Source organism: Alosa pseudoharengus, unplaced genomic scaffold, assembly GCF_046254945.1.
Source record: "Alosa pseudoharengus isolate Yale_2024_CS ecotype anadromous, Long Island Sound unplaced genomic scaffold, YU_APseudo_1.1 YU_APseudo_1.1_scf_16, whole genome shotgun sequence".
In the NCBI taxonomy this organism is placed as follows: domain Eukaryota; kingdom Metazoa; phylum Chordata; class Actinopteri; order Clupeiformes; family Clupeidae; genus Alosa; species Alosa pseudoharengus.
In genome coordinates, this window is record NW_027468630.1 from 12,717,870 (window position 1) to 12,743,518 (window position 25,649).

The 25,649-nt window shown below is 40.5% G+C and overlaps 4 protein-coding genes across 7 annotated transcripts; 2 read left to right on the forward strand and 2 right to left on the reverse strand.

The window, feature by feature from the left end:
* Positions 1-1,681: 1,681 nt before the first annotated feature.
* On the reverse strand, positions 1,682-11,195 carry prc1b (protein regulator of cytokinesis 1b). Of its 3 annotated transcripts, none has more exons than XM_076287091.1 (15): positions 11,074-11,195; positions 10,405-10,537; positions 10,053-10,175; positions 9,461-9,694; positions 7,443-7,613; positions 6,912-7,061; positions 6,573-6,720; positions 6,237-6,373; positions 6,020-6,115; positions 5,615-5,761; positions 5,248-5,361; positions 4,926-5,036; positions 4,314-4,490; positions 3,748-3,779; positions 1,682-2,432 (listed from the first exon to the last, which is right to left on the reverse strand). In XM_076287091.1, the coding sequence occupies exons 1-15, from the start codon at positions 11,082-11,084 to the stop codon at positions 2,384-2,386; spliced, it is 1,833 nt and encodes a 610-aa protein (XP_076143206.1). In that variant the 5' UTR covers positions 11,085-11,195; the 3' UTR covers positions 1,682-2,383. The 3 variants fall into 3 exon arrangements, with proteins under 3 accessions (XP_076143206.1, XP_076143205.1, XP_076143207.1); XM_076287090.1 differs by having other exon boundaries at positions 3,748-3,782; XM_076287092.1 differs by lacking the exon at positions 3,748-3,779.
* A 325-nt stretch (positions 11,196-11,520) lies between these two features.
* On the reverse strand, positions 11,521-20,110 carry vps33b (VPS33B late endosome and lysosome associated). Its single transcript, XM_076287093.1, has 24 exons — positions 19,778-20,110; positions 19,239-19,366; positions 19,040-19,120; positions 18,770-18,831; positions 18,597-18,646; positions 18,439-18,506; positions 18,254-18,299; positions 17,974-18,068; positions 17,751-17,855; positions 17,439-17,529; positions 15,514-15,591; positions 15,299-15,372; positions 15,129-15,215; positions 14,033-14,123; positions 13,756-13,830; positions 13,604-13,668; positions 13,374-13,428; positions 13,247-13,293; positions 13,008-13,140; positions 12,810-12,883; positions 12,612-12,713; positions 12,435-12,510; positions 12,178-12,300; positions 11,521-11,931 (listed from the first exon to the last, which is right to left on the reverse strand). Exons 2-24 carry the CDS (start codon positions 19,332-19,334, stop codon positions 11,858-11,860), a joined length of 1,848 nt encoding a protein of 615 aa, XP_076143208.1. The 5' UTR covers positions 19,335-19,366; positions 19,778-20,110; the 3' UTR covers positions 11,521-11,857.
* On the forward strand, positions 19,306-21,627 carry hddc3 (HD domain containing 3). Of its 2 annotated transcripts, none has more exons than XM_076287096.1 (5): positions 19,306-19,395; positions 20,068-20,226; positions 20,583-20,638; positions 20,752-20,992; positions 21,209-21,627. In XM_076287096.1, the coding sequence occupies exons 2-5, from the start codon at positions 20,115-20,117 to the stop codon at positions 21,337-21,339; spliced, it is 540 nt and encodes a 179-aa protein (XP_076143211.1). In that variant the 5' UTR covers positions 19,306-19,395; positions 20,068-20,114; the 3' UTR covers positions 21,340-21,627. The 2 variants fall into 2 exon arrangements, with proteins under 2 accessions (XP_076143211.1, XP_076143212.1); XM_076287097.1 differs by lacking the exon at positions 19,306-19,395 and adding an exon at positions 19,874-19,891.
* A 197-nt stretch (positions 21,628-21,824) lies between these two features.
* On the forward strand, positions 21,825-25,540 carry mfap1 (microfibril associated protein 1). Its single transcript, XM_076287094.1, has 8 exons — positions 21,825-22,014; positions 22,478-22,694; positions 22,836-22,971; positions 23,140-23,327; positions 23,734-24,003; positions 24,324-24,483; positions 24,673-24,762; positions 24,936-25,540. Exons 1-8 carry the CDS (start codon positions 21,933-21,935, stop codon positions 25,113-25,115), a joined length of 1,323 nt encoding a protein of 440 aa, XP_076143209.1. The 5' UTR covers positions 21,825-21,932; the 3' UTR covers positions 25,116-25,540.
* The last annotated feature ends 109 nt before the right edge of the window (positions 25,541-25,649 follow it).

Consider the following 25,649-nt stretch of genomic DNA (forward strand, 5'->3'; position numbering starts at 1 on the left):
TTTGATTCCTATTTTTTTTTCACGGACCGGGGGGGGGGTCGATGTTCCATATGTTGTGCATGCATTACTTGAAAAGAACTAACTTTAGTTATGTATGAACAGTAAAGGTAACGATCTCTTGTGAAAAACGTGAACTTGAAGAAGTGAAAATTGAACAATATGAACTATGAATATTGAACAACTTGAAGCTACATCTATAAGTGTGAACATGCTTAACAAAATATGGGAACAAAACATGGGAACTAAACGTGCATTACGAATATAATCAGTGGGAGCCCTGCTTGTTTCCCTACAACAATTAAGAAGCTTCCATCTGGGGGTGATGGAAGACAGTGACCCTCAGTGTGTTTGAAATGTCCAGTCGATTGCGTAATTTGGTCTTAGTTGCAGTCATTGCCGAAAACCCGGCCTCAGATACGTGGTGGGAAACGTTTTCAGCGCTTTTACGGCTATCTCGGGATATTCTGCTTTGGTTTTGATCCAAAAACCCGCCAGAGAGGTTTCCTTATACACACTCTTAACACCACCGTCATTTGCAATTTCGATCAACTGCTCTTCCTCCTGCGCTGACAAGTTAGGACTGGGATATTGACAAATGGTTTGCTGACCCACTCATTGGTTTTTCCGTGGATCTTTGGAGGATGGGAAGTAACGCTCAAACTCATTTGAAAGCGCAACAAGGTGATCGCGCACCAGCTGCGAGAGAAAGGGCCCTGCCTCATCTCTCCCAAAACCCCCAATACTGTTTGGAACTTATCTGGTCCACTCGTCGTCCCCACAAATCAAGCTTGGCTTTAAATGCAGCGACTTTATCTGCCAGTTTAAAGACAGTCGTCATTCTCCTGGAGTGACAGGTTGAGGTCATTAAGCAACCCGAATATGTCACACAGGTAAGCGAGTTTTGACACCTAGTCCTCATCACTAAAATGCGCCGCTAATGGTGACTTTTTTTCTGTACGAAATATCTTCAGCGGCTCTCGCAACTCAAACACTCTGGCCAGTGACCTGCTAAAGATGCTTGTTTTTTGTTGCTGTTTTTGTTCGCCAAGAACTGATCAAGTGAAGTGAGCTGACCTGAGGCTGCGCAGCGCTGAAGGCAATATGTAAAAGTGTTGAAGGCGGGACAGACAGACGTAAGAAAATAGACCTTGCAAAATGCAAACATGCGTGCAATCAAACAACTGCATATAGGCCTATGCCATGTAAAAACGTGACATTATTGCGAATTAAATTTAGTTTAGTTTGCATGCATTTTTTTTAAACTCATGTCGTAGTCTACGGCCCGGTTAGGAATGTCCTGCGGCCAGGTGGTTGGGGACCGCTGCTTTAAAGTATTCTGGGCCACATCCGTCTTTCACAAGCACCTCACGCCATACTTTGAGCAAAAAGAGTCGTTTATATATAAGATTAACGGGCAATTGTTTTAACATTTGTTCTATTATATGTTTCTCCCACGTTGACTGCAAAGCACCAGAGTGCTCGCAGTCAGAAGAACCATGTCATCACTGGGAACATTCCTATTACTCACAGAGCGCATGAACGCAGCATTTATCAGTGTCAGCAAGGGTAATCGACAAGACCGACCAAAATCTGAAAAAAGAGCAAGAAATGAAGGGCCAACACCAGATTTATATGATTTCAAGTGCATTCATTTATTTATTTATTTTGCTATAAAAAGGAATTGTTCTAAATTTACATAAAATTACATACATTTATAATACATGAATAGAAGACACTTTGATCAGATCAAAGAAAAACAAACATTCATTTAACAAAGCAGGACAGATAAAAACTAATATAAAATCTTTTCCATGTTGAAAAATCAACAGACAAAAATGTAACCAGTTTTCTTGAATAACGGAAACCATACTACTTAAAACAAGACATGTTTTGACCCAAACACATACATAATATATAGTTTTAAATAAAACAAAGTGTCATGGAGGGAGAACAAACTGAATATGTAATCCAAAGTAACAATGTGCAAAATACTCATGATGTGCCTCCTTCTACAAATGCACTGACTTAACTTGGATAAATAAGAAAGCCCTTCGCAATAGTCAAGATTAAAAAGGATAGAATGCTAGCTTGTTAAAATGTATTATTAATACTTTTTAGTGTACTACCATGTTTTCATTCTAACCAGAATAGCTCTGGCCTTAGCCTTAATACAGTGTTTAATTAGTGACAAAGCAAGCAGGCCCAATATTTAAATATATTACCTTTATACCGGCATATGTACATAATGCTTATTTATTTGGAATGAGCGGTGATTCAAATCAAAATGCTTCACTCACTCCTCTGCATGGCATTTTTCCCATATTCTCTTCATTTTCTTTCCTTCCTCAAAAGGTCATGGGTTAAAGGTGAGTGACGGTTGAGTTTAAAATCTCGGCCACACACTTGGACTTGGACATTTTGGAGAGGTCTCGCTGTAAAACATGAAGCAAAATGTTTCCTGAAATAATATGCGAAACAGTGATGTACAGACATGCTTCTACCAAAGAAGCTGTAATATAATGTCTGAGAATTGAATGTAATCTGAACATTATACTTTTACATTGAGACACCGCTTGTGACTTTATAGGTGAAGAAATTAACTGCAATCTCAGACCCAACAAGTCCAAACAAAATATACGCTAGAATAAACATGTAAATCACGTTATGTTGTAGGTCATTCCCTTGAACAAGGCCCTTCATCTGCAGTTCATCTCAGTCCACCCAGCTGTAAAATGGGAACCAGCTGGGGGTTGTGTGTGATGGACTGCCGCCACATGTAGTGGGCAGTCTACAACTCTCATCCGCTTAGCACCACATGAACCAGATGTAAGCACCAGCTCTTTTAGCCTCCATAGCTAGGAAAGGATTAACTTAATAGCCATGTAGTCAGTATTACTGCTAATGACGTGTTAAACTGCAATGACCCATTAAAATGGAGTAAGTGCAGCCTCATATGTGACTTAGTAACCAGTATTCATAAGAGTCAGGGAGGGATCATAAACGGAGGAGTTAGATCAAACACATCACAGAAGCGATCAACACAGGTTAGTCATCTACAGGTTCAGCCCACAGAAAGGTGATTCACAGAGAAAAGAAGGTGGAAGAGAACAGCAACACACAGCCTCTCTGAACATAACGCATACACACCCTGAACAGCATACACACCCTGAACATAAAGCATACACACTTGGTCACCCTGTCAACGTCAAGACAAATGACTGGGAAAACAGCATGGACAGAGAACTTCTTAGTGAGAAGGTAATGATCTACAGCAGTGTTTCTCAAACTTTTTCAGACCAAGGACCACTTAACCAATAAATAGAAACCTCACGGACCACCTAGCTAAAAGATAAAAAAAACAGTAGACCTATTTCAACAGTATATAGACATATCACTGAACAACCTTACACAGTGTTGCAGAACTGTTTGGATTTACATACAAGTTGGTTCAATATTGCAAACAACTCATCTATATTATATTTTACCACGTCTGCTTGCGGACCACTTGGGATAGCTTGCGGACCACACTTTGAGAAACACTGATCTAGAGGGTATTCCAGGTATGTGGTTTAGCGACTAAGTTCATTTAGAGCGAGTCATAAAACCACCAAAAAAGTCTGGCCATAACATATGTTGAGTAGCAAGTCTACATATGAGACTAAGTGAGTCAAAATGTGGATAACATTATGCATTATTTTATCATTAACATTATGCATTTTTTTATCTATATTCTAAAGTCCAACAAACCTGGATTTGCCGGACTCACCGCTGGTCCATTCCTTCTACAACAAATAGAGTAAAAAATGTGTTTAGGACAAAGCACTCCCATCACAGCTCTCTGCACGAGTACGAAAAAAGAAGGACCAATGAACCTGACTTTTTATCTTGCTAATCGCACTTACACACATTGAATGGTCCGCATTCAATGCCTATATTAATTTTCTACATTACATCAGACCAGAGGTGCGTTCAAATTTGCAAACGTAGGTGAACGTTTGCCAACGAACAGTTTTCTTCGGTTTCTTTGTACACTCCCAAACAGTCTCAGGAGGTAGTTCTGTGCAAACATGCAGGGGCACTGGACGAAGGGATACAATTGAAATAGAATGTTTACACAAAAACGTTCAAATCTAATTGTTCAAAGAAGACATGCTCGCTGCAAATGTTGGCCTCTGTTCAAAGAATTTCAACGTTCCTCAGTTGAGGCTATGTGTTGCTGCATGGAACAGATCTGATATCTGAAGACAAACAAGGAAACACAAATAAGAGGAAAGGAGCCATATGATTACAGAGGGAAAAGAATGACCAATTACCGCAAACTCAGAATAGGTGCTGGCGACAGAATTAATGCTGGCGTTAGGCTGAGGGCTAACTGGCTTGCCCAGCAACGCACCACTGACGGCTGGGGCAGGGCACAGGTTCTCCTTGTTGCGCTCCATCAGGGCCCCACGCGGGACTTTGCCTCTTACTGGGGTCCGCGGGGCATTAACCTGCTCCAGCACAGCCAACAAGGAGAGAAGGAAGAGCAAATCAACTTGGGATCACGAGTGGAAACACACTTTTAAAGTGCTTCACTGCTTTAGAAAATTAAACAACATTTTTTTTCCAACACTTCATTAAGTCAGTATCGATGAATAATAATGTGTATTAAAGTCAACATTTAGATAGATAGATAGATAGATAGATACTTTATTGATCCCCAAGGGGAAATTCAAGAAATTTGGATTAGAGGTTAATATTAAACCACCTCTGCAATGAAATGTTAAGTGTACAACTTCAAAACGTTCATTCCAGAGGCACCAAAGACCCATTCCTGTGCATGTAGTGTTTGTATGTATGTAGTGTGTGTGTGTGTGTGTGTGTGAGTGAGTGAGTGAGTGAGTGAATGAATGAATGAATGAATGAATGAGTGTGTGTGTGCTGACCTTGCTGACAGACATGGGACGCCGAGCCACAGGGGAGTGGCAGACTGTGCCCCCGAAAACGGAGCGGGTGCTGTTTGATGTACCAGCACCCAGAGTGGACGTTGCATTAAGCTGAACGCACACACAAAAACACACACCAAAACAAAACCTTGATTAGTACTGCCTTCACCCAATACCATCTGCCAAAGCCAAGTGGTAAAGTTTTTCAGTCTAGTTTAAAAAAAGATCCCAAACCCATCCATCCAGAATGTAGAAGCCTATCCCTAGATCCCAAACCCATCCATCCAGAATGATCCAGATCCCCATTCCTAGTTGTGGTTACCTTGCGTGCCTTGCCTGGGGTGGCGGTTGACCCCAGGAACCTGCGTTTGCACGGCGACCGGACAGAGGTACCGTACAGCATGTCCTCCTCGATCTGCTTGCTCTTCTTTATATGCTGTGAAGTCAACGGAGATTAGTAAACACACACACACACAGGGAGTCAAAAAAACAACGGAGATTAGTAAACACACACACACACACAGGGAGTCAAAAAAACAACGGAGATTAGTAAACACACACACACACACACAGGGAGTCAAAAAAACAACGGAGATTAGTAAACACACACAGGGAGACAAACAAGTGTCTGATCTGCGAAATCACAAACACAGAAGATCAGACATGCGCACACACACACACACACGTACCCTCTCTTGTTTCTCCCTCTCCTTGTCCAGCCTGTAGAGCTCCCACTGTTCAGACACGTACTGCATGAACTTCTGGCCTTTGACCAGGAACTCACGGCCCTGCTCTTGCTCCCACTGGTCAATCTGGGCCTTCAGCTTCTTCTCCAGCTGGATGGACATGGACGCGCACACACACACACACACGCGACGCGACGCGCGCACGCACACACACACACACACAAAGTTCTAATGGCACTTGTTTGAGGACTCCTACACTTGACAAGCAGGCAGCTGAATGTCACTTTTCTATTAAATAAAGCCAGAGACTTGATTGATTTTGTTAAAAAGAATGGATATGTCAATATAAGTTTGCATACTTTTCAACAGGGTCATTGACTTATTTAAGGCATGCAATCAGATCTCTACCTTGGGAAGACTCTTGTGTAAATCAGAGCGCTGTTTCTCCTCCTTCAACAGGTTTCCTCCACGATTGGTGAACCGTGAGGGATCAGTTGCTTTTTTCTATCGGTACAGAACAATAAAAACACTTTTACCCATGGCATGAAATAGAGCTGTGGAAAATGAACACATGAGGAATTCAAAAGAATACAAAGCACAACAAATGAGAAATCATTCATCTAACCTCTAAATCTAAGAAAAGTCTCCAGCTCTCTTCCCATCTGTAAGTGCCCTCAAATAGCTCCTTGTGGCTCTCGTAGTGCTGTCTCAGAAGTACTATCTCTGCGTCATGACAACTTAGCAGCTCCTCAGTGAAGTCATCTGCAAAGAGAAGATGAGCACAGCTTAGACATAGGACAAGACAAGGCACACAGTGACTGGCAGCTGTGGAAATCTACTCACAGTCTGCAGACTAAGTCACTTTCTAAGTGCTATCACAAAAAGTAAGTTTACAGAGTGAGCTCACTTCTCTTTCCCAAATGATCTTTTGACCATAATAAATATGAGCATTCTGCTTTACCATCATAGTAGGCCCCAAACGTCTGCTGTTGCTCCATGCTGTAGAAACACTTGTCCCAGAGGACGGCTATCTCCTCACGGATGGATGTTACGACGCTACAGATATTTTTTCGTTTCAGTGCCTCCATACGGACCAACTCTTCTTGCAACTGCCAACATTACAACAACATTTAATCATTGTTACCTCATCTGAAAAATCTTTTCAATTTCAAATGTAAGACAGCCCCATTATTGCACTAGAAAATGTAAGACATTTGAAAAAATCAACTACCTGGACAGGCCAACCACTGAAATACATTACTCAACGATTCTGATTGATTGACAAGCTGAGTAGACTTACGGCGTCCATGTTCCTCTTCTTGGACAGGGTCATGTGGACAGACATGGCATCCCTCTCCTCCTGCGGGGTCTGCAGCCTCTCCCACAGCTGCTGGATCTTCTCCCGGTAGGCCACACACACCGCCTCATTCTCCGCCTTGCGCATCTCCAGCTGCACGCAGTGGTCAGGGTTAGAAACTTACAGAGAGCTAAAATATGATCCCATCTGTACTTTCACCAGTGGGAATACCCTCCTATAAAGTCCAGTGTGATGGCCTTAATTAAGAATCATTATAACTTATTAACTAATTATGCAGGTCTTCAGGTATACCTGGCTGACCAGTGACCCCTACATTTCAACCACACTCAGATCGTATTCAGTTCAACACTGTGCCCTAAAATGTCAAGGTGGATTTCTATGGCTCAAGGTGAAAAGTGGCGAAAGTGCCATGAATATGCAAGGAAGAGTTATGTTGTAGAGCATTATAACTTTACTATACCAAGTATTCAATACTGCACGTGGAAATCATAAATAATAACAAACGGGTCATACCTGATGAAGCATGAGTTTCAGAGAGTTGATGTTTTCTTTGGACAGACAGAAAGCCTCTTCGTCCTCACAAACCACATCCTTCTCAAAACTGGTCTCTGGCAGTTGATCCAGATCCTCCATGCAGAAAACTATTTGTTTCTTCAGCCCGACAAACTCACTGTGCCTCTTTTCCTGTAAAAAAGAAAATTCACGGTTACACTTTACTTTACAGTATCGACATAAGACTGATATGACACTGTCATGAATGTCATAAACAAGTCATAAACATTTATGATATAACGCTTCTGTTATTAAGTGACATTCGGTTTTTGTCATAACAAGTCAGGGTTAGGGCCAGGGTTCATGTGTCATGACAGTATCATATGTTCATGACAGTGTCATGTCACTCTTATGTCAATACTGTCAAGTAGAGCAGGGATTCCCAAACTGTGGTACGCGTACCCCCGGTGGTACGCGAGCTGCCACTAGGGGGTACGCGAGATGAAAAGGGCAATGGCGGAAAGGAGTTAAAAATGATCTTAATAATTTAATTAATTCATTAATAATACATACTTTTGAATCGGGTTATAATAATATGGAAATGTGAAATTAAAGGAAATCATTTGTAAACTCTATAATAGGCTATGTATTCATTAAAATATAAGCTACACACAATACACATGATTTCCTGCGGGCAGCCAGAATATCTGGCGCGTTAGTTTTGTTGAAGTATAGGCTAGGTAGCTAAAACTGGCTAAAAACAGGGACACTGTCCAAAAGGCCTAATTAAAGCGATCGAAGAGAAGAAGCGAGAGAAACAGAGCAGGACACAGGTAACGATGGGATGGGGAGCAGACTAATGAAGGTGGAGGTGAAGCGCAGGAGGATAAAAGAGAACGAGACAGAAAAGACTACGTGAAGAAAACGAAAGTATAGAATAGAATAGAATAGAATAGAAACTTTAATTGCCACACAACAATGTTGGTGGTATTTTTTGTAGCTCAGTCCGTTTGGGGGGGGGGGTTGGGTTAATAGCGGGAGGGGATAAATTAAATTAATAAATAAGTAGAGTTGCAAATCTTCAGGAGTTCAGGAGTCTAATTGCTGAAGGGTAGAAGCTGTTGTTGAAGCGCGTCGTTCCTGTCTTCAGAGATCTATAGCTTCTTCCAGAGGGCAGAAGTTGGAAGAGATCATGGCTCGGATGTGAGGCGTCCCTGATGATCTTGGTTGCTCGGTTCAAGCTGCGTTCAGCATACAGAGAGTGGACTGATGGAAGGTCACAGCCAGTGATGTTGGAGGCTTTGGTGACAACTCTCTCTAATTTCCTCTTGGTGCGACTGTCAGAGCTCCCATACCAGACGGTGATTGAAGATGTGATGATGCTTTCAATGATGGCTTTGTAGAAGAGCAGCAAAAGGGTTTTGTTGACATGAAACTTTTTCAGTTGTCTTAGAAAATAAAGTCTCTGATTTGCCTTTTTGATAAGGTGGGTGGTGTTAATGTCCCATTTCAAATTATGGCTGATATGTGAGCCAAGAAATTTAAAGGAGTCAGTCAAGGTAATAGGCTGTATGATGTATGTATGATGAGGCATATAGCCCTAGGCTTCACGTGGATTGGGAGACTTCCCAAAGCCACAGTGCCTGGTCTGCAGTGAGATGCTATCTAACCATTCTAGTGTGGTTTTTCATTTTAGCGTGAGAGCTCATAGACCAGTTGCACATTTTGATTTTGTTATTATGTAGGGCGGCTAATTAAACACGATGCCTGGAATGCGTCAATAGAATGTGTTACTTTTTTATGTGTTGGATGGTGGGGGTACGCGAGCTGAGTCAGGATGTAGAAGGTGGTCCGCGGGGAAAAAAGTTTGGGAACCGCTGAAGTAGAGTGTTACCGAATTCACAAAGTATTGACATTTTTGGACTAAAACACAGGGATTTCTACAGCTGTATGAAACTGCTATGAGCAATTAACATCTCTTGACGATTAAATTTTATGGAATTGCAATTCAAAGCCTTTAACAATAACAGTCAACGCACCCTCTCTGCAGACAGTTGAGCGATGTGCCGTTTGTACTTCTCCAGCTGTTCGGTGGAGGGCACCCGGTCTGGGGCGATGGGGAACGGCTCCGAGCAGAGCAGGTCACACAGGTCCTGGTCCTGGTCTGTCAGGGCCTTCAGGTGTCTCATGCGCTGGCTCTTCTCCTCTACCATCGCAGACAGCCGCATGCGGATAGTCTTCTCCTGATGAAGCATTGTCTGGCTCTCATCTTCCTGCGTTTCAGAAACAGAACATGCATTAAAGGCAGAGTCTGTGATTCTGACAAAAGGTCAGACAGCTAGTGAACCGTAGGGAGCAATTTGTTGAATTTGACAAAATGAAGATTTGATTGCACTTCTCCTTCAAAGACACTACAGTACTAGGTCCTTGAGTGTATTGAGCGTTGCTGTTGTTTTTGTTAGTGGGTCCTCCTTACATGGACCCTTTTGTTTTTAGTGCATGTGTCACTTTGTGATTTTAGACATTATGTATAATATCTGAAGCATATAATGTCCATTATAATTGTTAAAACATCCAGGCATGGTACATCATCAATATCCTCAGGAGATCATGGCAATACTGAACGTTTACCTCAAAAGGAGGTAACTGCAACTCCTGGCAGAGTTTCTGCAGTTCTTTGCGGCATGTTGCAATGCTATCCATCAATCGTTGTCTCAGGCTCTCCTCCTCTGCTATCATCATATCCAGCAGCCCCTGCAAAGAAACAGGATTTAACACTAAATGGCAGTTTTTAGGATGGGATGCAGGGTTTCTATATCAGCATAACAGAAACTTAAAATGAATTACGACTGTTATAGCACTTATGATGAACGTTTGACGGTGTTTTTAAACAAAATAGTTTTTTTTTAAACAGAAGTAGGCTTAAGGTACTTGATTACACCTGTTGCACTGAAGTATACAGATATAAAGTCATCCAACTTACTTTTATATGATTTTTGACAACATTTGTTCGCTCCAGTCGCTGGTCCTCTGGGATACCAATTTCCTCCCAGATACCTTTCAGATGACATAGTGCCTTATTCAGGCACGCCACAGATTCTGCAGCAAGAACCTCACTACCCCAAAATAGACAGTGACAAAAACACGTTGGTTACATCCAGTAACGCTAACTGAAGATTGTGCACACAGGTGCACAATCAGATAGCTTCTAGGTCATATTTATGTCAGACATGTTTTAATAACTGCTAACGTTACAAACAAATGTTCTGATGGCCGATGTCATACAAGTAAACATCAGAAACCAGTTAACGTTATGTATGAGTAAATTAATCGGGCAAAACAACGTTAGCAGCTAACGTTAAACTACACTTGTAGGTAGGGGCCTGATTATGTCATGTTAACCGTTATGATTTTGTCCGAATTTAACTGACACATGTAACGTTAACGTACGTCTAACATTAGCAAGATAATGTTAGCGTTGTAAGCTGGAAACATCCTCAAAATATGTCTTTACAACGTTTGCCAGTAACTTAAGTTAACGTTAGAGCTAACGTTGACGTTAACTTACACTGACATAACGTTAGCATTCTAAGCTTCAAAGTGCAAATCTTTCCAATGTCTCATATTCAGACGTGAAAGTATTCTAACCTACCTTTTCCTCATCGTAAGACGCCAGTCCAGAACTGTTTCAAAACTCGTTTTTTTCAAGCAAACAACACGTTGTTTTAAAAGTTCTCTGTAAAGTCCCTGATGTGGTTCAGGCTCTCCGTCCGATTCAAATCATGCATCAAAATAATGTTTTGGTCTCATTGGTTAAGTAGGCGGATGTGTCACCAAGTTTTTCGATTACGTCATACAACGCATGCGCAGAGATCATGTTAATGTCAGCGACCGTTTCTCAAAAACGTTTCACCAGAGCCCGTCTACATTCTCTGGTTTCACACACTGTACCACTGTACTGTACACCCAAGGTGCACCACCCAGTTTTTTGTGAAAGAGATTGCTTTTTGTAATTGTAATTGTTGTAAAACAGACAGAAAAATAGTTTATAAATTCACAGGTGCTAATAAATTGCATGTTTCAATGACAACTCAAGGGGAAAGGTTAATACCTTTATTAGTTACTGCCAAGATAAATATGCAGAAATATGCAGATACATTATAGATACATACAGAATTTTCCAGTGACTGTCCATTCAGTACTTCCCGTCTACCCAGGCCTGAATTTCTTCAGCCTTCTCACTACTGGTCTGCAGGTGATGAATCTATAGTAGCCAGTGGCATAGGCACAGATGAATCATTCTTGAGCAATATCGGCACAGGTGCAGAGTTCTGTACAGTATGGGCTGGGAAGATTGGAGAGTCCCTGAAATGTCTACTCCACTTTTGGTCCTGGTTTTGACATGCCCTCCCTGACTAGGAGAAATCATCCGATGCTCAGTGGTCTAGCAGTGCCTCCAGCATTCTGGCACTGTTTGTTATGGCTGTTGTCACCACAATGAACTTCAGACCTATGAGACAGAAGTCATGGTGAATGGTAATGGCTTTTTAACAGAAGCAGAAGAGTACACTTGCCTGTGTGTTTATTTTTTATGTAATGCAAATGTAATGTCATGTAATATTTAGGACGGAAATCTGAAGATTGTATGTGTTTAGGTGGTATATATATATCTGCAATACAACTGACTAATGTGAAGGACTTTGACAAGCACAATTTGACTGTATAGTCATGGAAAAGGTGTAGATTTACTCGGTACCTCTCTCCTTGCCCAGGAACCGCAGGGCCGCGATCTCAGAATATGTGCAGCCACCCAGAAACATCACCAGGATGATCTGCTGGGCATCAGTCTTGATTCTGGCCTCACCTCCATTGCTTCCGGCTAGACATCAGAGCAGAAGATATGGAGCTTATGAGCATCTCATGATCTTGTACAATTTATTTTCACTGGACAACTGGAGCATCCATAGCAGGCACCTAACAACAACTGTGAAACCTGAGGAACTGGCCACTCACCAGTGACTGCAAATTCATGGCCACTTATCATTCGAGTGACCTCTTCTAATCCTGTCCAGCCATCCCGCTCCAGTACCTGTGAAAGGCCACCAAAGGTTGTCCACAATCACACACTGAATGCGATCATTTCCGTAATGTGGTCACGATGACTTTATATAATCCTGTGCTGACACCCACCTGCTCAATCAGTTTACAGCTGAGAGGGACATAAGCACCACTAAAGATGTAGGCCATGTCTTTGGGTACTCGCAGGTCGTATTCCTCATCTGACTTTGGTACCTTGGGACATAGAGCAAGTCAATATTAATGGAAAACTATTACATCATATTCATAATAAATAAATAAAAAATATGACTGGTAAAAAGTTTTATATACCAGAGTCAGTCTTTTGCTCAGTGCCCGGAAATTACTTTTCTTCGCCAAAGACGAAAATGTTTCAGTGAGCTTTCCTGCATTTAAAAATCATTTGAATACAATGGATAATGAAATTACAAAAATAGTGTGAGTGTGAGTTTACACATTAAGGTCTGAATAACACAAAGAAATCGTGTACACAATAGAAATAAATATTACCTGCAGTCTTGTCATTGACCAGTTTGCCCACTTTACTTTCCATTACTGTCAGCGTCTCTCCTGGTTGCTGCTCTACCAGAATTCCCAGTTGCCGCAGATTTGCAAATGTCAGTAAGTGTTCTATACCATAACTCTGAGAGGGAGGGGGGCAGGGGTAGAGAGAAACTGAGTGAAACACTGCTCAATATGTCAAGCAATCCTGAACTACTTGTGTTCTGAACCACTATACCGGTACTCACTTGAAGGTACTGGGCCTTTAGTGACCGATAATCCTTGGGAAGCAGACCTAGAAAAAAGACAACACCAAAAACTTAATTGATCTGACTTCTAACGCAACATTTTTTTCTGGATACTGACAAAACTTACCATTTTCTGTTATAGACAGCAGACAAAGAAGCCTCAGACTTTCAATCATTGAAACCTACAGCAACCAAGAAGGTGATAGAAAGACAGAGCGTACAGTAGATGGGGTGGAAAAATGGGTTGAGCTGAACATTGCATCAGTGACTTGATTACATAATAATGAATGAGCTGTATTAAGTCATCAAAACAGTGAGCTACAATGTGAATGGAAACAAACATTTCTAAACACTTACCTGTCTGTTGATGTGCTCCTCAATGAAGGCAATACATTCACGCACTTCAAAACCTTCAAGTAAAGCTACGGCATAACAGGAGGAAATTAATCACACCTTACACAAGTATGAAGAAACATGAATAATATTTAATACGCATATTCTGTTCTTACAGTGCTCTGTTTTCAAGAGCTCCTGAAAATCTTGCTTCGTTTTCTTTTTCATCATTGACTCACTAGCTCCAATATCTGTAGAAAATATCAAATAGTTGCCATCAATTTTACAAATTGTTTAAAAGTCTTTGAGATCAACATGGGTATGATAAAATGAACACATTCATAATATACATGTAAACAAATTTGCACTTACTATCATCAATGGCACAATGAAATAAAATGATTATAGATATTTTATAGATAAAATTATTATAAATATTTGAAGTAAACTCACGCAAACTAAGGAGCCGATGTTCCTGTTTCAAGCCTTTTAGCTCCTCAGAAACAAATGTCTTCATCTGTTTTATGTCCATACCACGCCGTTTCTACAAAACACACAAAGCATTAATAAGATGATTAGATTAATCTGGCCAGTAAGGTTGTAATGTAATAATATAATATTATTCAAGGGTATGATTGATGATTGACTGTTGTACAATGTTCTTGATTTGACTAATATTTAGATCTTTTAAATTATTATTATTATTATTATTATTTGCCTTTTGTATCTTTTTATTGTTCTTCTTTTGTTATTTTGATTATTGATGTTGTATGTTTTGTAAACTCAGGGCATTGCTGTAAAAGAGCTTGATGCTCAGTCAATTTCTTCCTGAATAACAAACGGTTGATGATGATATATATATATTAGGGCTGTCAATCGATTAAAAAAATGAATCTAATTAATTACATACTCTGTGATTAATTAATCTAAATTAATCGCATATATAATTTTTGCTGTGAAAGTATTTTAAATATTTAAATTCAAATGAATCATTGAATAATCAGCATTAGTGACATTAAAGTTCAAAAACTCTTTTATTATTATTTTCACTGTTCAAATAAGTTTTTTTTTCACATACAAGGCATTTCAGGCCACAGATATAACCTAGGGGACACAATGAAAATGAATTAACACTCCCCTCAATGTCAACACTTATTTCTTTGCATTGATGTGCGACTATAGAGTTGATGAACTCCGGTGATATGCAAATTCCTTGCTGCAGACATTGCAGAGGACTTTATTTTCAACACTTTATTTTTTATCAACATCATCAGGCCATTTTTTAAAAGTAAATGTTCCAATCAATGATCCAGGCAGCACGTTTTCTTCTCTCTCCTTCATTTTACAGTCTGACTAGAACGGCTCGGGGTCAAAGGTCATACGGAATCGATTAATCTGCACTAATTTTTTTAATCAGTTATTTTTTCTCAAATTAATTAATCAAAATTAATCAGTTATTTTGACAGCCCTAATATATATATATATAATACAATATGAGTACTTTATCTTGTGATATGTGAGCCATGCAGTATTTTATACTGTAACTTACATCATATGCAGTTTGGAGGTTCCGTGCCTTCTGGCTTAGAAAGCCAAACACATTGGAGAAATGCTCATTCCTGATCTCACTGAACACCTAGAGAATAAATAATGAGTTAGTGGACCAGGCCATTTTCTATAAATGTTTCGACTTTTTCCAAATTCAAACATTTTGCTAACCTTATCTTGCGAGTTCAGCATCACTTTAATACTTTTGTCAGAGGAAGTGACATCAGGGCCAAACTCTACACTTCCTAGAACCCATAAACAAAGCATCCTACTCATTAATCAAGGAAATCAAGACAGTTGGAATTCCAAGTTAGTCCAAACAAAAATAACCTGCTTGATTTCATCATTTGTTGATATACTGTATCTACCAGCATATAATCACTCACCACATTTAATTCTGAAAATGTCATCCACAAGACCTTCATAGACTACTTGTGAGCAAAGAGGAGTGACAAAGTCAACATCTGCAATAGAAAGATAGAATGGGAGAATGAAATGAAAATGGTAATGCTCAGAGTCATATCAATAAACACACATACAGCGGGGAAAATAAGTATTGGACACATCAACATTTTTTTCAGTAAGTATACTTCCAATGAGGCTATTTGCATGACATTTTCACCAGACATTAGAATTAACTCAGATAATCCACTCATATAAAAAAATCCAAACATTAATGTCCATAGGTAGAGTTATGTGTAATAAAGTGGAATGACACAGGGAAAAAGTATTGAACACGCCTGCTGAAATTTCTTAAATACTTTGTGAAAAAGCCTTTATTCGTGATGACAGCTTCAAGGCATTTTCTGTATGACGAAACTAATCAGTCACAGTATTCTGGTGTGAGTTTGGCCCATTCTTTTAAACAGATAGTCCTTTAATATTGACTATTTCAGGGGTCCCTCTTGTGAATCCTGATCTTTAGTTAACTTCCAAAACTGTTCAATTGAATTGAAGTCAGGGCCTTGATTTCCTTTCTCTGAAACCAATTGAGAGCTTCCTTTGCTGAATGGTTTGGATCATTGTCCTGCTGGACGGTCTAGCCATGTCTCATCCTCATCATCCTGGTGGAAGTAAAGATTCTCCCAGAACAAAATGACTCCATTCATCATTCTTTCAACTGTATGAAGTCTGCTAGTGCCATGAGATGCAAAACAGCCCACACCATGATTCCACCACCTCCAAACCTCACTGTTGGTATGGTATTTTTAGGGTGATGCACAGTGCCATTTCTCCTCCAAATATGGTGTGTAGTATGACATCTGAAAAGTTCAATTTTGCTCTTGCCTGACCAGAATACATTCTCTCAGTATTTCATAGGATTGTTCAAATGTTGTGTAGCAAACTTTCAACAAACTTTGACATGTTTTTCTTCAGCAATAGAGTCATGTGGGATGAGCGTGCATAGAGGCCATGGTGGTGGAGTGCATTACCTATGATTTTCTCTGTAACAATTGTACCTGCTGCCTTCAAATCTTTCTGGAGCTTTCTCAGAGTGGTCCTTGGCTCTTCTGACTATCCTTCTGACTTCCTGGTCAGAAATCTTGCAAGGAGATCCTGTGCATGGCCAGTTGATGATGCAGTGATGTTTCTTCCACTTGCAGATAATGGCTCCATATTGCTTGCTGGATGATTCTGAAGTTTTGAAGTGCATCTGTAACCAGTTCCATTGATATGTTTTGCAACAATAAGGTTGCAAAGGTCTTGGGAGAGCTCTTTGCATTTACCCATCATGAAATGTTTCTTGTGTGACACCTTGGTAATAAAAAACCTTTTTATAGCCCACCAGTATGTACTAACCCATCTTATATCAATTAGCACAGACAGGAGGGATAATTTCTCTAACTACTTATAGATTCCAGTTTGTTCCTTGTCATTCCTCGCCTTTGTGTACGGCTTTTTCTTAGCGTGTTCAATACTTTTTCCCTGTGCCATTCCACTTTTTTACTCATAACACTACTTTTAGACATTAATGTTTGGATTTTTATATATGTGTGGATTACCTAAGTTAATACTAATGTCCGGTGAAAATTTCATGCGAATAGCCTTACTGGAAGTATACTTACTGAAAAAAATGTTGACGTGTTCAATACTTATTTTCCCCGCTGTATATATATATAATATATATATGCTGAGTGACATTCAAATGTGTTGACAGTCGTATTCAAATTTGCAGTGGTCTCTTAATTTTGAATATGACCGTCAACTCATTCGAATGTCACTCAGCAACCGTCGAATGACATCAGACATTTTTTTTCTAGAACTGTATATATATATATACACAATTACATTCATTTACACTTGACAATACCTCTGTCAATTAGAAAAACATTTCCAATATGTGGTTTCTGAGGCTTCTGTTCCCCCTCCTCCAGCAATTCTCTCCAAGACGCATAGGCCACCTACAACAGACACACACACACAGTAAATAAACACCTTTTGTTCTTTTTCAGCCACAATGTTGAGACAAGTAATGTGTGCAAATGGAAGATGATACTCTCACACAATATCATATAACAAACTCTTTTAACAGCTTGCAATTGTACTGTAACAAGCCTAGTTTGAATATATTGGGTAAACAAGTAAAATTCCTAAACAAGCTTTTGACATCAACAAAAGTCACCTTAGCGCATCGGCCAATCCCATACACCTTGCTGAAGGGACCATAGAGTGAGTGCAACAGGTGCAGCGCACTTCCTGCTGTTGTCACCCATCGCTGGTCTCCTTCCTGTGAATAAAACATGGCTAATGAGTAATGCCATACTTTATCAATGATTTAGGGCCCTTACTGTATTTTGTTTATTTAAGTCTAATGATATAAATATTCTGTTGGTTTGTTACACTACCAAAAAGTTGTCTCTGAAGAATTCTGGAAGCTCCATACTGATGATGTCATCATCCAAGGGAAGGAGATAAAAGGCCCATTCATCTGTGGTCACATCTGAACAGAAGAGGCAGGGTGTTACAATTCACAGGATAAATTCATATTCACACTGTATACACAGAACACCAATAGATAGATGACTACAAATGAGAGAGTATGCAAATAACTCAACTCTATACGTACAGTACAGCTTCACTTGCACACATATTGTATCACATGCAGCATGTGACAGTTACACTTACCACCATAGACCCCCTGCTCTTCAAGAACTGTTTCACAAACATAAAACTAGAAATGACACAAGGAGACAAAGTTAGCCTCAAGAGCATAAGTTCAATACAGTTCCGTTAAAATCACTGAGTTACTAAAGAGGAAGATCTAGTGATGTGATGTAATGCTAACAAACCAAAGTGTTGTATTTTTCTACCTTTTGTGGGGTAAATATGATCTTGTATCTCCTAAATCTTCCTTCTGCCTTGTCTTTATTGACAATACCTGAAAAAGAATAAGATAAATAACCACAGTGAAGATGATGTGGTCCAACAAATATTAATTTAAATGTAGACAGTATTGAGGAATGCTTACCACAAACCCATTTAACAGTTTGCACTCGTGGCCGTATGAGGAAGCATAGTCTGCAGACAACAGGAAAGCAAGACAATGAGGTGAAGACAGAGTATGCAACATCACACAGAGAAGCAGCTAATGTCAGTCTGACTTATAAATGCTACACAGATGATAGGGAAAATATAGCTTACTGATCTGAAGTGCTGATGATAGGCTTATGTTCAACTTTGTACAGCTTGTCTACTTCATGTTGCTAAAAAAAGAAAAAGGGTGTAACTTTGGCATAAAAAAACAGTGATTGATAAGTTGTGAATGGTTTCTGAAAATACAAATGAATAAAAATCTGGATTCTCTAGAAGTAATTCAATAAAGCAACATAATGACCATATTAATCTTATTTCACACCAGCTAACAACCAATGATCTTAGCAGGGTAAGCATTAGTAAGACTGGAACACCTACCTTCAATGTGGTGACATTAGCAATACGATCCAAAGGGCTCATTAAGTCTGCCTCAATAAACAGGTCTTTTTTGCCTGGCAGCTTTGAACAAATGGTAAAAAAAACATCTAAATGTGAAATCTATACACCATTCATTCAGTAATGTCATATTTGAGGTTAGGCTCCAAGGGAGGTAGGCTGATGACAAATGGAAGGCTACCTGTTCCAGCAGGTAGATCAGCTGATCCCTCGCCAGTCTCTTGAGCAAAGAGAAGTCTGGGAGGTCAGGAGCATCTCGCCAGCCCGTGTGTGCCATTGGTAAATGTGATGGGATTTAACCACAAATTACTGCAATCGAACAATGCAATAGCTTGATGGCAAGTACAGACTAACAGTGAACGTTACTGAAATGAAATGGCAATGTTATCTTATCATTGTAAAGCAACCTGTCTTGCTGCTGATTGTTTGTTGCTAACCCGAGGCTTACACTTAACAAGTAACGTCATGATTACATATGAGATATTTGCCACTTTTATCTCTAATACGATACCATCCTGACACACAACACTATGTGAACAGGCTAGGTTAAGTTAGCTGCCTAGCTGCTTGCTAGTATCAGCTGTCAGGATAATAACAACGTTATAGTGTCACAATATTAAACACCTTCATACTGATGTGTGACAAATCATGCAAAATAAGATTAATCTTTAATGGCATGCATCAGAAATGTCTATTAGTAAACAATGATGAACACCCTACCTTGCTTCCTGGATCTCACGAACGGAGAACCAGCCTTTTGCAGGGATTTGTATCCGCCCGGAATCTTTTTTATGTAACACGTTCTCTTACTTTATGACTTTACCTCGAAAGAAGGTAACTGGCACTGTACATCTTTTGGTTCAGTAAACATTTGGTCGCCTTGATTTATCAATCATCCGATTATTACTGTGTTTGTCCAAGACTGTGTAGGTTCAGTGTCACATGCGTTTTGGTTGTTATACGGTTGATTGACAGTTCAACAAAAGTAACTCGGCGTCTTTTAATACTAGACTTGACTTGACTTTGCCGCTGGCTGGCTGCATACTCTGACGACAGCATGAATTCAGATGCTGTCATTTTACTGGAAACAGTCAACTTTGCTGCTGACAAACATCGTAATCAACGCCGCAAAGATCATGAAGAGACACCATATATAAATCATCCAATTGGTAGGCTACATTTCCTTGTTATCACTACCACTTTAAAAGCATCACCATCTCAGTATACCCACTTAAAATAAGCAAGGATACGTATTAACATTTGGGGTTGATCACAGTATACCCACTACAACTACTGCATCACAGTATATCCACTACAGCTACCAGGCTGAACGGGTCAGGCTTGCTTTGCATCCCACCTCTGGAAATGGATTGGACACAGGTCTAACCAGGGTCAATTTTGGCCCACAAAAGAAGGGTCTAATATGGGTCAAGGAAAGTCACTATGGTTCGACCGGGGTGTGAGTTGCAAGTGGGCTAACGAATTGTCCAAAACTAATGTGTGTGTGTGTGTGTGTGTGTTTAAGGTGTGGCAAGAATTTTGAGCCATGAAGGAGGAATCACAGACATTGTCGTTTTGCAGGTAGGCCTATCTTCTGCAGCATCATTTCTTCTGCTACATCTGGCTGTGATCCAATAAAGAAAACAGGAATGCGATTTCTATCAGTAATATTTTTATTTTTTTTCTGGTAACAGGCAGCATTGCTACATGACACAGTGGAGGACACAGACACTACTATCGACGAGTTGGAGTCCATTTTTGGGCCAACTGTTGCCAGGATTGTCCAGGAGGTAACAGACGACAAGTCTCTACCAAAACAAGAGCGAAAACGTCTGCAGGTGGAGCACGCACCTCACTGCAGCCAACAAGCCAAACTGGTCAAACTAGCTGATAAGCTTTACAACCTTAGGGACCTCAACCGGTGTACACCCAAAGGTGAGTAGCTGACTGTGTATAGACCCCTTCAACTATATTATATCCGTTCCCAAGGTATCTCCTGTGGCACAGAAAAACAATACTGAGCTAACCGTAACTCGGGGGTTATCAAAAAGGGAGGGGGGGGGGGGGGTTCACAGTTGACAGATTTCAAGATTGCACATTTGAATGTTGGTTTTAACTGATAACAATGTTTTACTCTCCCATTATTTCGAGGTTGGACAGCGGAGAGGGTGCAGGAGTACTTTGAGTGGGCAGTGAAGGTAGTCAAAGGGCTCCGTGGCACCAACTCAGCTCTGGAGGATTTACTGGATCAACTATTTAGGGAAAGATCTGTTAGAATCTAATATAGCTGTGTGTGTTCTTGGTTGAATTGTTCTTGTTATACTTTAACCAATAATGGGATATTAGTTAGCCTGTGTCTTTTTGAAGAAATTAATATCAATCAACTCAATTATGTGAAAGGCAATTAAACTAGCATTGTCATGCTATCATAAAGGCTGTGAATAGATCAGTCTTTACATAGTTTTTTTTTGTCATTTTTGTTGTATATGTCTACTTTTATGCTGCATTGGACAGATTACAGAAATATTTATTTTTGTATCAGAATAAATTGAGATTCTTCAAAACACTGACACTGATTTTTTTTGTACATTTTATATTGGATTGTAAAAGTATTACAATATAAATTCTTAATAATAAAAAAGCGGCCCTACGAGAAATGTACTGCACTGTAATGTACACCTGAAATTTCATTGGTTATTGAAGAAGGAACATAATAAATGCTGCCACAGTTTTACAGGAATTATAGGCATATCCGGTCCCTTGAACGTGACGCACTTCCCGTCTTGGAGCAGAACGAGACGACGGGGTAGCAACGTCCAACTATTTCGAGAAAACGTTTATTTCCTCTTAAAACTCGACTGTTCATTAATTTAAGATGTCTGGACAAAACGCTCTCAACATGAAGCAGCCGCCGATTCAATCAACGGCCGGGGCTGTACCCATCCGAAATGAAAAAGGTAACGTAAACAATTCTAAATTGTTAGCGATATGGCTAACGATGCTAATAGTAGCCAACAACCCAACGACAACAACTCGCATGGGAACATTTTTCTAACACAATATTGATTATGACTGCTGTAGGCAACGATTCACTCTTTCCTCGCTCTTGGAAGAATATAGAAATATGTTCCATGTTGTGTGTTACCTGAACTAACGTTAAGCAAGCCTGACAGCTTGCAGCTTGATGGCCAACCATTCACCAGTCTGGTTATTACTACCGTACAAGTAACGTTAATCACAGAGTACACAAACAGGTGACTAAACACCACAATACAATATCTAGTGATGTCAACATTCATTGTGAAAGCCAGAACCAACCCAGTGTATTTGTCCCATTGATTTTTAATTCAGCATAGTGATGTTGGCCTTCTTATGAAGACACTTCCTTCCTCCATCAAAGCCGTACCTTCTTTTTTTCAGGCGAGATTTCTATGGAAAAGGTGAAGGTGAAGCGTTATGTGTCTGGCAAGCGTCCCGACTACGCTCCCATGGAGTCCTCTGACGAGGAAGAGGAGGACTTCCAGTACTTGAAGAAAGGCAAAGATGCCGAGCCGGAGATGGAAATGGAGGAGGAGGATGTGTCTGATCCTCGTCTAAGGCGTCTGTTGAACCGCGTATCGGAGGATGTGGAAGAAAGGTTTGCCATCCTCTATGTGTGGTTCATTGTCTCTTGAAATGCTGTCTCACTTAGTCACAAACTTTTTTGCAATGCCACTTATCATGGCTGTTATATTTGGGATTGGTGTTTAATGGGAATGTTTTTCTTTGCGATCCCCAGATTGGCGCGACACAGGCAGATTGCTGAGCCTGAGCTAGTGGCTGAGAGCAGCGAGGACTCTGATGAAGGCACCTGGCACCCAGAACGAGAGGAGAGTAGTGAGGAGGAAGAGGAGGAGGAGGAGGTGGATGATGAGGTGAGTGTGGCAGAGAGCAGAAGAGGAGCCATTTTAATGTTGTCACTGGAAATATGTCATTGGATAGGTGTCTCTGTTCTGAATGATGATAAAATACACATTCACCTAAAATTGTGTGGTCTTTGTGTAGCTTATTGTGAAATATTAACCTTCAATAACATCTTTCAGGAAATTGAGCGCCGTCGTGCCATGATGCGCAACCGTGCTCAGGACAGGAAAAACGAGGAGATGGAGGTGATGGAGGTGGAGGAGGAGGGGAAGTCTGGCGAGGAGTCGGAATCCGAGTCCGAGTATGAGGAGTACACAGACAGCGAGGACGAGGCTGAGCCCCGTCTCAAACCCGTCTTCATCCGCAAGTCAGTACTTAGTCCAGAATCCAAAAAAAGTTTTATTATTATTTACTCTATGTTCTCTGTCAAAACACCTGCAACCTTGAAGCTTTACCTATGAAGATTGTTTTTTTTTTTAAGCATCATCATTTGGTCACACCATATGTTGTGTATATTTTAGAGATTGCTTATAGAATACTAAATAAATCGGGTGAAAAATATTGGGGACACTTAGGGAAACCCTGCTTTCTAATGCTAGATATAATTTTTTACTAGTGTATACTTGGTGGAACTCTGGCTCCCTCCCCAAAAATGTCAACACAGATGTCATTATTCTGATAAAATTGGCGTAATCCAAAATATTGGGCTTGATACAATTGTGTATAATGCATGGGCTTGTGTGTGTGTGTGTGTGTGTGTGTGTGTGTGTTAGAAAGGACCGCGTGACTGTGGCAGAGCGTGAGGCTGAGGAGCTGAAGCAGAAGGAGCTGGAGGTGGAGGCCAAGCGGGTGGCGGAGGAGCGGCGGCGCTACACGCTCAAGATCGTGGAGGAGGAGGCCAAGAAGGAGTTTGAGGAGAACCGCCGCACACTGGCCGCGCTGGACGCCCTGGACACGGACGGCGAGAACGAGGAGGAGGAGTACGAAGCGTGGAAAGTGCGCGAGCTCAAGCGCATCAAACGCGACCGGGAGGCCAGAGAGCAGTGAGTGCTTTTCTTCTCTCACGTCCCGCAAAGATGACATCATGTGCTGCTATGTGCCTACTAACTAATTGCTTGAATCAAAGTGCATAGCTGCCACATGATCATGCATAGCTGCCACATGATAGTATTTCTTGGAACCTCAATAGAAGGCATGACTTACTAATATGAGTATTATGGTAATATATTTTATTGTTAACAATTGGTGATTTGTGATGGACAGTGTTAGCACTCAACAGTGTTCAATACCAAAGGAGGCGAACAAGCAGCACGGGTGATGTGATTGAAATGAAAACTGACTGTTGACGCATGCATTCTGACAGGATCGAGAAAGACAAGGCGGAGATCGATAGGTTCCACAGCATGACCGAGGAGGAGCGAAGGGCCGAGCTTCGAAACAACGGCAAGGTCATCACCAACAAGGCCAGCAAGGGCAAATACAAGTTCCTGCAGAAGTACTACCACAGAGGAGCCTTCTTCATGGTGAGTGGGCACACTGGGGAAATATCTTCAGTCTTACAAAACTGAGAAGCACCATGTTGTGTTGCAAGGTCAATATGGCCACTGATCAGGCTACATAGAATTGCCCAATTGTCTGAAGATCTGTAAGCATAAAATGCCTTTAGAAGTCTCTTCCCCTGCATTTATCTGATGTGTTTTGTCTGTCTGCAGAACGAAGAGGAGGATGTGTTCAAGAGGGACTTCAGTGCACCTACTTTGGAGGACCATTTCAACAAGACCATTCTTCCCAAAGTCATGCAGGTATGGCATGCTTGTTCATGTAGTCACATTTTTTGTATTTCCATTTTACATAATTCATGATGACCTTAGTCATGTCAGTTTGGGTAAATGAAGATTTTTAAATCCTACCTCAGAACATGTACGTCTGAAAAAGTTTTTGTTTTAAAACAATTTGTTCCCTATTTTGTCTTCAGGTCAAGAACTTTGGGCGTTCAGGACGTACCAAATACACTCATCTGGTGGATCAGGACACAACATCGTTCGACTCCGCCTGGGCTCAAGAAAGTGCTCAGAACACAAAGTTCTTTAAACAGAAGGCCGGGGGTGTGAGAGATGTGTTCGACCGTCCCACCGTCCAGAAAAGGAAAACCTAAATTCCCAAACTTGCAGCTCAAACAGACTCTTTTTCAAACTCCTCTTCCTATTTGTGCCGCTGCACAGATGTGTTTGTATTTCCGTAAGGGGGTATGGAGTAGTTGTGTAAATACTGCTCCCCTCCAGAGAAGATGGAGGATTTATCAGGAATGACAGGGCCACGTTTCCCAACGACCATCATAGTTGACTGCTGAACTAATCGCTTTTGTATTGGGGTTTTTAGTACCTCAGCGCTTGAAATGAAAGCTGGCCCATTACATTTTGGGACTTGTACAGTGAGAAATTTTAATAGCTACTTACAGCTTTTTTTTTTGTTCTATCCATTTTTTTTTTTTTTTTATGTTAGAGTATGGTTTTTGTATCATGCTGTTTAACATCTTTGTACAATGTGTTGCTCCAAACTGGTAATAAATAAATTACCCAACCACCTGATTTTTTTTTTTTTTTTTCAACCAGCAGTTAGCAGCTTAATTGGGTTACCTTCTCCAGTGCTCATGTGACAACTATAGCAAAAGTAAATGCATTATTCGCAG